The sequence below is a fragment of the Xyrauchen texanus genome, chromosome 14 (assembly GCF_025860055.1).
Source record: "Xyrauchen texanus isolate HMW12.3.18 chromosome 14, RBS_HiC_50CHRs, whole genome shotgun sequence".
Lineage (NCBI taxonomy): Eukaryota > Metazoa > Chordata > Actinopteri > Cypriniformes > Catostomidae > Xyrauchen > Xyrauchen texanus.
In genome coordinates this window covers 2,648,752-2,665,344 of record NC_068289.1, presented here as the reverse complement: position 1 = coordinate 2,665,344, position 16,593 = coordinate 2,648,752, and the positions used below count along the sequence as shown (strand labels likewise).

General features: G+C 39.2%; 1 protein-coding gene across 1 annotated transcript; it reads left to right on the top strand.

Moving 5' to 3' along the window:
- Window positions 1–1,420: 1,420 nt before the first annotated feature.
- On the top strand, window positions 1,421–16,488 carry itm2bb (integral membrane protein 2Bb). Its single transcript, XM_052142607.1, has 6 exons — window positions 1,421–1,588; window positions 6,115–6,246; window positions 13,140–13,352; window positions 14,431–14,541; window positions 15,331–15,481; window positions 15,700–16,488. The coding sequence occupies exons 1-6, from the start codon at window positions 1,514–1,516 to the stop codon at window positions 15,786–15,788; spliced, it is 771 nt and encodes a 256-aa protein (XP_051998567.1). The 5' UTR covers window positions 1,421–1,513; the 3' UTR covers window positions 15,789–16,488.
- Window positions 16,489–16,593: the final 105 nt, after the last annotated feature.

Sequence of the window (16,593 nt, the reverse complement as noted above, 5' to 3'; positions counted from 1 at the left end):
ATTTTCTTTTTGGGTGTTGGCAGTTATTATGATTTCATTTGTATGTATGTATATATATATGTATATATATATATATATATATATATATATATATATATATATATATAGTGTTCACTCATTTGATGAGCATCTTTTCTTCTTAAACATCCCCCTTTATCTAAGTTGTATAACTAGTTTGGTGTTTAGAAAAGTACGAGACGGTTATAAGGTAATAAACTACTTAATTGAATTGCATTGGAAAAGCCATATGGGGCTTTGTGACTTATTCTGATTGAACTGATTCCAGTTGTTACTACTTGCTGTTGTTACAATTATCTATTCCACTTTTGCTTACTAAGCATTAGTATTAGGCATTTTAAAGTATTTATGCTACTACAAGGGTACAACAAGACTAAAGGCTAATATTTAATCATTTTTAAATTGTTACAGATTTATATAGCTAATGAAAATTATTTTGAGAAAAATCCTTATTTTTTATTTTCAGTTTTGTTTATTTTCAGATATTAAATCAGAAGTTTTTCCAATAACTGTCCAGTAAGTGAAAGGATAGTTTTGGGGTTAAAAAGCCCCCATTAAACACATTGTTTTTCTTAAGTGGGGTGAATATATTTAAGAAAAATTTTCAAATCACAATGGAGATTATTTTATTTATAGAATACTTGAGCTGGTATGAAACGCTAAATGTGATTGAAATGCTTCGCCCTTTTCTTTAGTGGTTATTTTGAATTAACATGTTAATTTGTTATTTGTTATAAACTATCTTGCTCTTCCAAAACTATTTGCCTAAGTTGACCAATTTTGCCCTATAACTATTGTCCCTATATTTACACGATATCACTACAACCCCCTGGGGGGATTTTTATCCCAAATATGATAAAACAATGGTTAAAAAAAGTGATAAAACTGCTTAAAAATTTTCAAATAAAAAAATTGAATTTTTTTTAATTATTTTTTTTATCTTGATGCACTTCATGACCAGAAAAAAAGCACATTTACTCAAGGTGAACATTTTCTAGTTGTCACTTGAGGCATTGATTTAGCTGCCAAAGAGGAGCCACGCTCCCAAAACATCCCCCCAAAAAAGATGTCACAAATGCACTCTACCTCATAAAATGCAACCATTACTTATTCTGTATTGACAAAAGGCTACAGGTTTAATTGCTTAATTAAAAAAGTGAGCGCAATACTGTTTTACAGTGTGTCTGACCTTGGTGCCCCCTAAACAAATTGGTGCCTCTTGCATTGGGTGAGCATGTCACACTTAACGATTTAAGTCTACCGATTTTACCATAGGACTACAGAAATCCCCGACATTTGTCTCAGACGGCAGAATCGTACAGTGTGTTCGGGCTCTGGAGGAAGGTTTGGGTAACTTTGCTCCCGCCCCGTTTTGAAACCAGGCCTGTAAATGATCAGTCATGTGCGTCACAATGAAAACACTGTTGCTGATCAGGAAACGAAACAACAGCATTTGCGCCATCTCTCCTCTGTTGTTATCCTCTGAGGTTTCATCATGGTCAAAGTATCTTTTAACACGGCTCTCGCCCAAAAGGATCCAAAGAAGGACAGCGAGACTCTTATTGCCCAGGTACTGTTTTTGTTATTGACTTCAGTAGTATTGCGTTTATTATTCAGTTTGCGCCTTTTAGTTGGGTATTTTAATCACAAATGTCAGTTTAAGTGCATTTTCTTGCATTATTTTAAGAGTCGAGTGGGTGTCTGACTGCAGAAGAGAAATGTGTTCCGCTGAAGTTTGATAAGGAAAGACTTTGATCTCTTCACTCAGTGTTGTTGGAAAATGGCTGACAGCCCAAAACTTGTCAAAGACGGACAATTTACTCTTCCTTCTCTGTAAATGCTCTTAAAATAAATTACCATATTTTTCCGCCAAAATAAACATAGTTAGCTACTATAGTTGCTACTCAGTTGTTAATTAATATGGCTTTTAGAATATTTTTATTTTAAATAATATACTTATATTTTTTTATATATGAAAGTTGTGGCGAATATCAAGTTTCCACAGTTTTATCGTATTAAAAATAATTTACTTTGATAACCTGATGGAAACTGTTTATCAGTGTATATGTAGCCTATGAAGGGCATTGTTATGTAAATAACCGCACAGTAATTTCCTCGTACTGTCAGGAATGTGAGATAACCTACCTCCGTTTTCTGAAGAACAGACTGTACCAACATTTCTTTCAAGGCTGTAATGTGTGTGTGTGTGTGTGTGTGTGTGTGTGTGTGTGTGTGTGTGTGTGTGTTGTTATCACTTTGTGGAGTCCAAATGTCCCCATAAGGATAGTAAAACCCGACATTTTTGACCTTGTGGGGATAATTTGTCAGTCCCCATGAGGAAAACAGCTTATAAATCATACTAAATTATGTTTTGTGAAAATGTAAAAAAGTTTGTACAGTATAAAAAACATTATTTCTATGGAAAGTCCCCATAAAACATGGAAACCCAACATGTGTTTGTGTGCGTGTGTGTGTTTGTGTTTGTTTGTGCGCGCGTGCGTGTGTGTGTTTGTGCGCGCGTGCGTGTGTTTGTGCGCGCGTGCGTGCGTGTGTGAGCGTGTGTGTGTGCCGCTGACAAACACTGTAAGCATCATTTTTGTACACTACCGGAACTTGTATCATGTGAAAGATATTAAAGTAATTCCTTGCACTTTGAATACACGAGTATATACTAAATCTATAAATACAAATGTAGTCAAGAATATCAAAAGGTTTATTCAGGGTTACTCCTCATGACCTGAACAAAATCTGCCTTTTCATAAAAATGTCAAACTTTTGGATTTCTTGTTTTATTATCTTTAACTCTTGTTTGTCTCAAGGGGTCTAAAGCGGTCCTCTGTTTTAGGGTTATTGTCAACATAATGTCCATTTGACTTTCATTTGACTTTCAGTTGACACAGTTGTTTCACTTCTCATTTAAAATAAAAGGTGGATGCAGAACTTTCTCTTTCGGTTTGTGTGTATGTGTTTGTGTTCATACGGTTTGTGTGTCTAACGCAGCTGAATCTTCCTCTTTTCAACTCTTCACAAATGCTGAGTCCTTTTAAACAGACTTTTAACACCCCATGATTGAAACCAGAAGAGCCAAACTAGAGAGTCTTTCTCGTAAATGCCTTTCACCATTTCTGTCTGAAGGAGCTACTTTGACTTTCACTGAACCCAGTTTCTCGGGTTTCAAATGTAGCTGGTGTCTTTTATCTGTGTGTGAATGTTTCAGCATGTTAAGGATTGAAGATTTCGGGGGCAGGTTGGGTTTGTGAAGGTCAGGCTCTGTTCTGACTTGTTACCTTTTCACAGTACAGGCAGTCCTTGAACATCTGGGATTGCGTTGAACGTATGTTTAATTTGCATCTGTTTCTATCAAATAATATTCATATTTTATCTTCTGGTTATCTGAAGACTCACTCTGTGCAGCTTGATCTCTCTCTCTCTCTCTCTCTCTCTCTTTCTCTGTATCTCTCACTCACTCACTCTCTCTCTCACTCGCGCTCTCTCACTCTCACTCACTCACTCTCTCACTCATTCACTCACACTCTCTCTCTCTCACTCGCGCTCTCTCACTCTCACTCTCTCTCTCACTCACTCACACTCTCTCTCTCTCTCTCTCACTCGCGCTCTCTCACTCTCACTCTCTCTCTCACTCACTCACACTCTCTCTCACTCTCTCTCTCACTCGTGCTCTCTCACTCTCACTCTCTCTCTCTCTCTCTCTCTGTATCTCTCACTCACTCACTCACTCACACTCTCTCTCACTCACTCACTCTCTCTCTCACTCGTGCTCTCTCACTCACACTCTCTCTCACTCTCTCTCTCTCTCTCTCACTCATTCACTCACACTCTCTCTCTCACTCGTGCTCTCTCTCTCGCTCTCTCATTCTCTCTCTCTCACTCACTCTCTCACTCATTCACTCACGCTCTCTCTCTCTCTCTCACTCATTCACTCACTCTCTCTCTCACTCATTCACTCACACTCTCTCTCACTCGCGCTCTCTCTCTCTCACTCTCACTGTCTCTCACACTCTCTCTCACTCACTCTCACACACTCTCTCTCTCTCTCTCTCTCTCTCTCATGGCCTTGTGGTTTATTTGTGTGTGACTCATTCTATTTTTTTGCTCCCAAACATACAAACACAATGGTTATCTCAGTTCATTCTCCTCACACAGACCGATGTGTTGTAGCCAAATTCTTTCTGTTTCATACATATTATAGAGATTGCTTCTTCTGTACATTCAGCTCTGGTTAAAAGGAACAGTTCAGCCAAAAATCATCATTTACTCGCCCTCATGTCATCCCTGATGTGTGTGACTTTTCCTTCTGCTGAACACAAACAAATATTTCTAGAAACATATCTCAGCTCTGTAGGTCCTTACAATTTGAAAAGTGAATGGTGACCAGAACGGTCACATAAAAGCAGCATAAAAGTAATCTATAAGACGTCTTTTGAAGTGATGGGTGATAAACAGATCAATATTTAAGTCTTTATTATGATCAAGCGCAATCTCCACCTTCACTTTTACATTCTTCTTGTGTTTTGGCGACTCACATTCTTCTTGCATATCGCCACCTACTGGGCAGGGAGAAGAATTTATAGGTACAAAAGGACTTAAATATTGATCTGGTTCTCACCCACACTTATCATATCACTAGTGAAGACATGGATTAAACCACTGGAGTCTTATGGATTACTTTAATGCTGCTTTTATGTGCTTTTTGGACCTTCAAGGTTTTGGCATCCATTCACTTGCATTATACGGACCTACAGAGCTGAGACATACTTCTAAAATGTTTGTTTGTGTTCAGCAGAAGATAGAAAGTTATACGCATCTGGGATGGCATGAGGGTGAGTAAATGATGAGCTCATTTACATTTTTGGGTGAACTGTCCCTTTAACTTTTCAGTTAAACTTGAATCTGAAAAATTGTTTGTACTTCTTTAAAGTGTCATCAATATAAAACATGGTCACAAATAAAGTTATTTCAACTTTATTTTGTTATATGAAGGTCAAGATAAAACGAACTTTGATTAAGCCTTCATAGTTTATTTGTGGTTACTTTAATTTTCATTTTAATTCATTATAAATGATCATCTTTAAAACTATGAAAATGTATAGAAAAATAAACCATTTCAAAATGTATTGTACGAAAATGATTTCTATACATTGTTTTGAAAATTACAAAATAATTGTGTGTTTGTGCGTGTATGTGTTTGTGTGCGCGCGCGTGCGTATTTGAGCGTGTGTACGTGTAGGTGTTTGTGTGCGCGCGCGTGCGTATTTGAGCGTGTATGTGTTTGTGTGCGTTTGTGCGCGCGTGTTTGTGCGTGTGTGTTTGTGCACGTGTATGTGTTTGTGTGCGCGCGCGTGCGTATTTGAGCGTGTGTACGTGTAGGTGTTTGTTTGTGCGCGCGTGCGTGTTTGAGCGTGTCTGTTTGTGCGCGTGTATGTGTTTGTGTGCGCGCGCGTGCGTATTTGAGCGTGTATGTGTTTGTGCGCGTATATGTGTTTGCGCGCACACAAACACAAAATACCCCTAATTAAGTGTTTTTTATATATGTTTATTTGTTTATTTTTTCTAAAGTTAGTGTACTTGTTAACAAAGTCAACAAAAGTGTCAGTAAAGAGTATGCTTGAAATGAAATGAGATGCAAAGATTATTTAAATATAATTTAATTATGTGTGTTTTAGGATAGATTCAGTGTTAGGTATGGAATTAGCATCAGCCATTTTATTTAAAAAAGTTCCACCACATATATCCGTGAAACACAAATACATCATTTGAGTCATGAAGTAAATGACACTGTGGTGGGAATTATGACAAAACTGACACAAATCTCCTGTGATGCATGTTTAAGCTCTATTGGACCTTGTTAGTGGGCAAATAAACGTGAGAGTGTGAAAAATGTTTTTTTACAAGACTCTAGAAATCCAGTGCTAAAAGTAAAGTTGAAGAAACCCACATCTGCTGAAATAATCTTTTATTTATGTTTTAGTACCTTAAAGCTAATAGACATGGACTGAATGCCACAAAACCTTTATTTTAATTGAATGGTATCTGTAATGTAGAAATAATAGTGTCTCTCTGTCGTTGTTCCTGTAGGATCCCGAGGCAGCAGTCTTTGTGCGTCAGCACTCAAAGGTGTGGTGCTTGTGCTTCTGTCTGGGATTGGCTTTTGTGCTCTCTGGTGTTGTGGTGGGAGGAGCTTACCTGTATAGGTACTATGTGCTAGAGGTGAGATAATTATCATAACCATGGCGATGCCAAAAACAAAACTTGATAACATCCAGTGTGTGTCATCATACATAATTGTTGATTACAGTAATATGTCATACTGGCGGTTTAGCCCTTGTAAAAAAAACCAATCTAATCATTAGTGAGAAGATGAAAAATGAGACAAACAGTTCTTTGAAATGTTGATGCTGTCGTAAACATGTTTGTGTTTATGTATGACTAATAAGTACATGTATGTGAGAATGTATACCTGATGCAGGGGCATTGCTAGACTTCTGTGTCATCCGGGGCTTCGCCCACGGGCACGGTCGGGGAGTAACGAAATACATGTAACAGGATTACGTATTTAAAATACAAAATATTAGTAACTGTATTCCACTACAGTTTGTAATTAGAATACAGTTACATTCAAAAAGTACTTGGATTACTGAAGAGATTACTTTGTATTTTATTGTCATTTGTTTAATTTAATATTTAGTGCTTTAGATGAAAACATTTATACATATAAATGATGTTTGAACAGCGGTGAAACACTTTCTGATGATGTGTGACATTCATACGAGCAACAGAGAAGTACGTTTGAAGTAAGTTTGAAGCAGAAGAAATAGAAATAAACCTTGTGTAAATGTTTAGCTTTCTGCTAAGCTAAAATGCTATTGCTAGCCATTTTACATGCACATGTGACCAGATATGATCATATATTTATATCAAGAAAATTCACGTTGTATTATAATACATTTTCTTCTAGTAAGACCTTTGATATTTGGGCAAAAATCATATTCTTGATAATCATTTCTGTATTGTTTTCCTGTAAAAATATCTAATAAATCTATTTGATTGATCTTGTTTTAGAAACAACACTGCATAAGATATTTGTGTTTTCAGAGAATGTGTTTTTAACACGTGTATTTTGAGTTTTTATAGTCAAAATAAGTGAAAAAAATCCACCAGTGCTGAAGAAGTAATCCCAAGTATTTAGGTTACATTACTGATCTTGAGTAATCTAACGGAATACATTACAGATTACATTTTACAGCATGTAATCTGTAATCTGTAGTGGAATACATTTCAAAAGTAACCCTCCCAACCATGAACACAGGCCATATTATAGTATAAAATCAGAACAATCCTTCCATGACTTAAAAAGTACCACCGTACCTGTCAAATAATAATAATTATATTAAGTGCAACACTGACACCGGTTCAGAACTTTATTTAAACACACGTCAGGCACACCATAAATGCATTAAACACGTTTTCATTTAAATTGTGGAGGATCAAAGCAACTTTTCACTCATTGTTCATTGTGCAGAAACACTAACAACAAAATCAAAGTCATTAACAATTTAAATTTGCAATTGTCATTTATCATAATATTTTGAGAATAAAGTAAAAATTACGGGAATGAAGTTGCAGCATTATGAGATTAAACCTTAACGACGGACCCTTTTGCATATTTATTTACATGTGATTTATGTTTAATGCGTGTTTGAACCGTGTACTAATATTGACATCCAATAGATCATTTGAAAGATCGGGGTCTCAAGATTTTATATTTTAAAGCAATTTGACGATCGCAAACTTACAACAAATAAGATTTTATTAAACGTGTCAAAACACGGAAAATGAATCCGGAAGTTCTGACATTTATTGTCTTCCAGCCAATCACAGATGAGCAAAATCCTCCAAACTTTGGTCAGCTTTTCATTGCAAGAGTCCCATAAATAAAATCCATTAGAGATTTTAGTCTAAAAATGTACAAATATGACAAAATATTGATCAATATGTCTTTGATCAGGTTTTACATATTCAACACATTATCATTCATGTCCATGTTTCAGTAGCAAAACACCCAAACATGATATTTGGGAGGGTCTTGCGAACAAAACGAGCCCTCCCTCAAAATATTCTGTGCAGCTGTGATTGGGTAGTCGCTCAAAATAGCCAAACGGGGCAGTCGACACTAGTGATGTAAAGATCTGTGCATCCATGTTTGTCTCTGGATAAAGCCGGCCAATGGAAAGCTAGATCATATTTGTCAAAAGACAAAGAACTCGACTTTTGGACCCGTGATCTGATCCACCCTCCTCGGCTTCAGTCACCATCACCGAGGGTATGGAGAACACGTGCTCCCGACTGCATGTGTTCATCAAACCCCCTGTTCAACTGCACATCCAGGGGGCTCTTGCATGTCATTCAAGCCAAGAGGAGCCACCCTCCCGGCTTCGCTCACCGTGAGTTAGACCCCGGAGCACACGCACTCCCAACACTTTGCATTGGGAGCAGGCTTCACTGATGGTGATCGAAGCCGTGGAGAGTGAATCTTCCCCAGCTTGAGGCAGTGGCTAAAGACCCCGGGTGAACGGCAGAGCAAAAGCTCTGAAAAATATGGGGGAAAAAATGAACAGAAGCATCTTTATTGTAAATAAAAGTTTATTTCCATTGTAATGTTCTTTTCACATTGTTTATAAAATGCATAAATATATATGGAATGCATTATAATATATTGCCAAATAATAAAAAATATATATCTTCATGTGTGTGGTATTTTTTTACATTGAAATATAAACAAATTGTGTGTTTTTAACCACTTTCATCATTTGGTTAACAGTTACTGCAGGTGGCCTATAGGCGCCTCCAAGCGGCCGTTTTTGGAAGTGCACTTACATAAATCAATATGGGACAAAGAGTTTTGGTCATATCGACTTCAAAATTGTGTCAGACCTTCATCATAATATTTGTGGTCACTACTCAAAATATTTGAATAGCTCTAACTAATATTTTATACTGCAATGATGCATTTTACTCTTGCATAACAAATGTCTAAGTGTCTACTTTCAAATGAGCCCAAGTTTGTGTTTGTTGACCAAAGGGTTCAAAAACTGGAGGAGTTTAAATTTGGGTATGTCGTTTTAAAGCTCACGCACAAAAAGAGGCCAGATATTAAGGGTTTAATGAATGAGGTGTGCATTAGTACAGGAGTTTTCAACATGTGGGCGTTTATCAGGATAGTCTCACAATGATTGAAACTGCTGTGAATAATATAGGTCCATTTCAAGACATTGTATGTAGTAACATCTCCTCAGTTACAGTATTGTTTAGAGAGGAAAACCATCTCCAACGCTTAGCGGGACTGCGCAAATGTCTGTCTGGAAATTATATTTCCTACATAACTGCTGGAGTGTCCAGAAACTAATAAAAACTCTGCTGATATGCCAAAAGACCAAGGATTACTTTAGTGCTATATCCTTTTCTCAACATGATCCACATCCATCTCTTGCATTAATGGAGCTGCTGGCACGATGTCCGTTCTATCGTTGTGATAATGGCGCTCTGTTTGGCCTAATATAGAGGGTTTTTTCCTTTAAATATTTGTTTTCTTTATTCTCAAAACATACTACTTCATTCTCACAATGCTACGACTTTAATCTAGAAATCGTAAATTTTTATTTTATTTAATATGGCAATAAAACGGCATCGTGGGATCAACGAGTAAAGCTATAAATAACCTGCGCTGGTTTCATGATTCCAGGTTGTTTTCAACAATGCAAAGTTTCAATTTAACGGTAAGAAAGTGTTTTTTTTCACCCATTTTGCGCTGGTGTGCAGAACGAGACGATATTTTAACACTATATATATGACTTTTATTCGACTTAGGGATGGGTGATACCACTATTTTCTTTCCGATCCGATACCATGTACTTTTAGGCCAGCACTGTTCCCTCTTTTGAAAGTGTGATCGCGGTCTGCTGCTGTATTTTAGCATTTCTGCGCGTCCAGATGAGCGGAAGAAAAAACAGTTCAATGATATGAACGAATGCAACAATGTGCTCATATAATTGTTCTTTTACACTTCGAAACTTATGAGATACATTAATATTCATGTTATCTAAATAATAATATTTGGGGCGGCTGTGGCTCAGGTGGTAGAGCGGGTCGGCCACTAATCACAGAGTTGGCAGTTTGATTCCCGGCCCACACGACTCCACATGCCTGAACCCCAAGATGCTCCCAATGGCAGGCTAGCACCTTACATAGCAGCTCTGCCACCATTGGTGTATGAATGAGTCACAGTGTAAAGCGCTTTGAATACCGTTAAGGTTAAAAAGGCGCTATATAAGTGCAGACCATTTACCATTTAATATCACTAGTTAATAAAATCCTTCAGAATCGATATTCTTGATACCACATCAGTATCGGAAGTATGGATACTTTAGTCTCGATCCGCCGATCCATAATTCGACTGAAAGTCACAAAATGCAAAACAATGCAGGTGCATTGAAATGTTTGAACTAATCGTCTAGTAATGAATGTCACTTCAGTTCTACTTTCTGAGTGTGAATTATCATACGCAGTAAAAGACGGCACGCAATATGCGAGCACTAACTCCAACTCCACCGACTGATTTCACACTTCAGACCTGGTGGATTGTAGTTGAGATCTGTGGTGGTTCTTTAGGTGTCTTTGCATAGTGCTTGTGTTAGCCGCGGTGTACGGCACTATTCTCTTACAGTACTTGCATATTGTTCGTGTCTTGTCACATTCTCTGCCGCTTACTGTTTCCACCGGGTACCCAAAATGGCGGGGACTTCTTCTATACTAATTTCACCCTCAAATTCCATCATGCTGATATCACAAGACAGCTTTTCACCTCGGCGAGAAATATTGTCATGTTGTAATATCGCAAGATCTCGTCACACCCCTAATATATACAATGAATCAACTTTTAACTCCCACTTCTACCCCGACCCGACCCCCCAACGAACATCTCTGTGGTTTCACATAAGTACACACACACACACACACACACACACACACAGAAAATAAATACAAAGTAGAATAATCATACACATCTAAAACTACGCCTCTCTCTCCACAGTCCCTCCCTGAGAGTCCCCCAAAAACGTCAAATAACTGCCCCGTGTCCCATCAAATGAATCCCAGATCCCCAGCCTTCTACACGACACCTCCATGAAAGCTGCCACCCTCCCCATCTCCTCGCACCACTCCCAAATTGAAGGTGATCCAGACGACTTCCATCCCCTTAAAACAATCTGCCGGCCTATCATAACACTGGTCAGGACCCAATTTTGTATGTATTTTTCTCTTATATTGATGACCGCCCCATAAAAAACACAGAGTCTGGGTCAAAACGAAACCCGAGTGCCCAACTCATCACACACAAAACTCTGAACCTTCAACCAAAATTCCTGGATCTCAGCACCCCACCAAAAAACATGGGCCGTGTCTCCATCCTCCGATTGGCATTGCCAGCAGATGGGTGTGTCTTTAAGACCAAGCCTATACAATCTAAAGGGGGTCCAATAGAATCGATGTAAAATCTTGAATTGTATAAGGTGCACCCTTGCAACTCTACATACAGACTTGAAGTTTTTTTTAATCCTACCCCACACTCCCTCCTCCAATACCAAGATTCCCATAATCTCTTGATATTAGAGATCTCATGACCTTTTCCAAAACCAAGAATCACCACTCCCAGTGTATCTGCCGTTCTTGGGGCGGTGTATGCTACTCCCAAAAATAGTACAGAACAGGTGGCGCAGCTGTAAATACCTAAAAACTGATATCTGGGAATCCCAAAATGTTGAACCAAATGTTCAAAAGATCTCAACACTCCACTTTCATACAGGTCACCGAGTGTAGCAATACCCCTCATAAGGGCTCTCTCAGGTGGAAGTGACCAATGAGCCGAATGCATAATAATAAAACTAAATATTGGGTAGGCCTAGCCCACCTTGGTCAATCGGCCTATGTAACTTATTAAAATGAAGGACTTTGCTATGATATCAAATAGCTTGAAATAAGAGGGGGACATCTACAGGGAGAGATTGTTAAATTTTGGAATGCAGATCATTTTAATAACATTAACCTTCGCTATCATAGATGCATGTAACGAAGCCCACCTGCCCACATCTCTCGAAAACCTTTTCATTAAGGGGTCAAAATTAACTCTAACCAAATCACACAAATTTTCTGGGAATAAAATGCCCTGCTTGAGCCACTGGCAATGCAACGACCTTTGCCAGCATTGCCAACATGTTCAAAAGTTGACGCTGAATCTCTTTCACCTGCATGGTCCAAACTGAGTCCTGGGTTTGCGGCCTCCTCAGGGGCGTTAGCTTGAGCACGTATGTGTCTTTTAATGTCTCCAGAGCCCAAGGATTTTGAATTCCTTGACCTATTGTCTCCCTAGAAGAGTCAAGAATCTGAGTGTATCGACTATCACCAGTTTATGACATAAAATGTATTAAAACTAGCAAAGTGCGCAGAGCTCACTTTTCACACGTCCGACCCTCGCATGGTGCCACACGATTCTTAAAGTGCTAGCTGATTTTAACCTAGGCAGAGTCCGTCTTAGGGAGTGAGGAGGGATGCTCCGAACAAGTTGACTTGTGCATGCATTAAAATGGACTTGTTGTGTGGCTTGTGAACAAATGAAGATTAGAAAGGAGGTTTATAGATTATATATTTAGTAATAAAGCTTGCAATCGGATACAGAAAAGCTGCACCCCTGTTAGAGAAATTAGAAAGCTCCCACTCGAGGTGTTCTGTTAAACCTGAACCGCAGGTAAAAGTCAAATTGCAAACTGTTAATTAATGCAGGTGGGGTTCACTGATCAGACTTTATATACATTTGAAGCCAGAATTGCAGCCTGCCTTGTTGCTTTTGTACCCTGATGTAATGAACATTAAGCCTTACTTTATTTCATCACCAAAATATATTCGGGGATGTTAACAAAAGATCCGGGGCTCCAGCTCTATCTGCCATGATCTTGCTACGCTGCGGCCTGAAATTGTTGTTGTTTGTACATGTTTCTTCTTGTTAAAAAAATATCATAAATAAATAAACATGCTTGTGTCTAACCCAACAGGAGGAGCGGGTGTTTGTCTGTGGGATGAAGTATTTTGAGGAAGACTACGAGATGAATGAGGAGGTGGAGGTGGAGGTGGAGATGGAGACCGCACTGAAGTTGATTGAGGAGAATGTGAGCTTTCTGGAGAATGATGAAGTGGAGCTCATCACAGTACCAGTCCCTGAGTTTGGAGACAGCGATCCAGCAAATATCGTGCATGACTTCAACAAGGTGCGAAAATGAAAACAGACACCCAAACACTGCATGTCTAATGAAATTATAGACATATTTATCGAAAAAGTAAGGAAAGCCCTGTTGTCCATGGTATGAAGCATTTGCGATAAGTGAAATTTGATGGAGTCTGTACTCCAGGTAGGGAAGGAGGTATTGCCCCAAGTGAAGGAGTTCAAGTACCTCGGGGTCTTGTTCACGAGTGAGGGGACAATGGAGCGGGAGGTTGGCCGGAGAATCGGGGCAGCGGGGGCGGTATTGCACTCGCTCTATCGCACCGTTGTCACGAAAAGAGAGCTGAGCCGGAAGGCAAAGCTCTCGATCTACCGGTCAATTTTCGTTCCTACCCTCACCTATGGTCATGAAGGCTGGGTCATGACCGAAAGAACTAGGTTGCGAGTACAAGCGGCCGAAATGGGCTTCCTCAGAAGGGTGGCGGGCTTCTCCCTTAGAGATAGGGTGAGGAGCTCAGTCATCCGTGAGGAGCTCGGAGTAGAGCCGCTGCTCCTTTGCGTCGAAAGGAGTCAGTTGAGGTGGTTTGGGCATCTGGTAAGGATGCCCCCTGGCCGCCTCCCTAGGGAGGTGTTTCAGGCACATCCAGCTGGGAGGAGGCCTCGGGGAAGACCCAGGACTAGGTGGAGAGATTACATCTCCACACTGGCCTGGGAACGTCTCGGGGTCCCCCAGTCAGAGCTGGTTAATGTGGCTCGGGATAGGGAAGTTTGGGGCCCCCTGCTGGAGCAGCTGCCCCCGCGACCTGACTTCGGATAAGCGGTTGAAGATGGATGGATAGAAACTTGATCGTGCCAGATACACAAAAGTTCTTGAAACAGGAAAACACTGGAAAGCCAGAGTTCCAATATGTTTAGGGATGAGTCATCCATAGGGATTGAGGTGTATTTACCAGTATTTAATATGGGCTTGTCAATAACTGATCCTTACATTTTGGATCTCTCCATGAACGTCTTAAATATTTGGTTTCGTCCTTATTTATATAAAAAATAAAACATATTATATCATAATCATAAGAGCATCTGTATGTTTCCTGGCAAGTAACTTTGTGTTTCTGTGCTGTCAGAGGCTGACTGCTTATCTGGACCTGAATCTGCACAAGTGCTACATCATTGCCCTGAACACCTCTATCGTCATGCCACCCAAGAACTTTTATGAGTTACTGATCAACATCAAGGTAAGCACCCACATTAGTGTGCATCCTCCTGTGGTCTTCGCCCATTTTTGACCAGAACCAACTTTTATAAAAATGGTTTCCTTCATCTTAGTGATACAAGACTTGGTGACTTTTCCTCCACTTCCCATCTGAACATACAAAAAAGACATTTGGGCATGGGAGTGTTTTTTTGTATTCGTTTGATTTCATTTCTATCCCCTTTTCTCCCAATTTGGAATGCCCAATTCACAGTACTTAGTAGGTCCTCGTGGTGGTGGTGTGATTACTCACCTCAATCCGCGCATCTTATCATGTGGCTCGTTGTGCATGACACTGCAGAGACTCATGCTAGCATGTGGAGGCTCATGCTACTCTCCGCGATCGACGCACAACTCACCACACGCCCCATTGAGACCACGAGGAGGTTACCCCATGTGACTCTACCCTCCCTAGCAACCGGGCCAATTTGGTTGCTAAGGAGTCCTGGCTGGAGTCACTCAGCACGCCCTGAATTCTCTCTCACGGCTCCAGGTGTGATAGTCAGCGCCAATACTCGCTGAGATACCCAGACCCGCCATACATGTCACATTCTAATATATTCTTCATATTTCAACTTAGAGAAGTGTAGATATTTACTATACTACATTATCACAAATGTGCTTATTTGCAAATGCTAATTAATTGTAAAATTGATCAATCAAAATGGCATAAAATCCCAAAAGAGGTGCATCGTTTTATTGTTACTACTTCAGGGAAAAAGAGATGGGAGCGTTTGTTTATGTGATGTTTGTGTCTGTGTGCGTTTTGCAGGCAGGAACGTATCTACCTCAGTCGTACCTGGTGCATGAAGAGATGATGGTTACAGAGAAGCTGGAAAGCACCACTGACCTGGGCTATTTCGTCAATAACCTGTGCAAAGGCAAAGACATGTACAGACTCCAGCGCAGAGACACCATACTGGGTAACTGTACAAACACACACACAAACCCTTCCATGTGATTTACAGTGTTTAGGTCACTCCATAAACACACCATTGTCTCTCGTTTACCATAGAACAAGTGCATTTTAAATGTGTTGGCAAACACACACACACACACACACACACAATGTAATATACTGTAAGAGGTTTTACATTATAGCTGGATACTTTCAAACTTCTGAATCTTTGCTCCACTGCAGGTATGCAGAAGCGCGAAGCACTTAACTGCCTCAAGATTCGCCACTTTGAAAACATGTTTGTTGTGGAGACCTTGATCTGTGAGCCCTGAGGATAAAGCATATCAGGGAGGAAAAGAGAGGGAGGAGAAATACACACGGGTGTCTCTGATACATCTTCACCTCTTAAACTCTCTTCAGTGCCATGAAAAGCTTTTCCTTTGTGGCTGCAGGTTTTTCCAGCCGAGGGTTTCCCATACTTTATAAAATCTCAAATGTGAAAGTTCATTTTTTTCCATGTTTTTTTTTTTTGTGCACAAAGATGTGATTTATTTGTGTATCTAATACTATTTTCAAAATACTAGTCTTAGTAATATTGCACACAAAAGAATAATTGTAAGACAGAATGGGGAAAACTCATGAGTTTAATCAAAATACAAAGATTTGGTCTTTTCATTTCTCTAAACAGTCTAAAACTGTTTCATATTTGCAGCATCTACTGTATGTATTATTGTCACTGTTGAAAATAATAGTGAATTTGTGTAATCTGGATCACACAATTTGGGGTGTTGTTTAAGCTATAAATATTTAGTTTTAAATGTGGCATGTAACCTTGAATTGAGTGCACATACACTGGGCTTTCTGTCATGTACGAATAGGAAACTCTTTCTTTTTTTAATTTTGCCCAAATTTTTTAAATTCTAATTTGAAATGTGACTATTTTGATACTATATGTAGCCTCTTCATTTCTCATTTGTATAATACCGGTCAATAAAAAAAAAGATCAATCATTAAATAAAATCTTAAACTTAATTGTTTTGGTCTTCTGTCTGAAAATGTTTTATAACAAACTCCATGTACAAACATACAGTTGAAATCAGAAGTTTACAAACAGCTCAGCCAAATACATTTAAACTC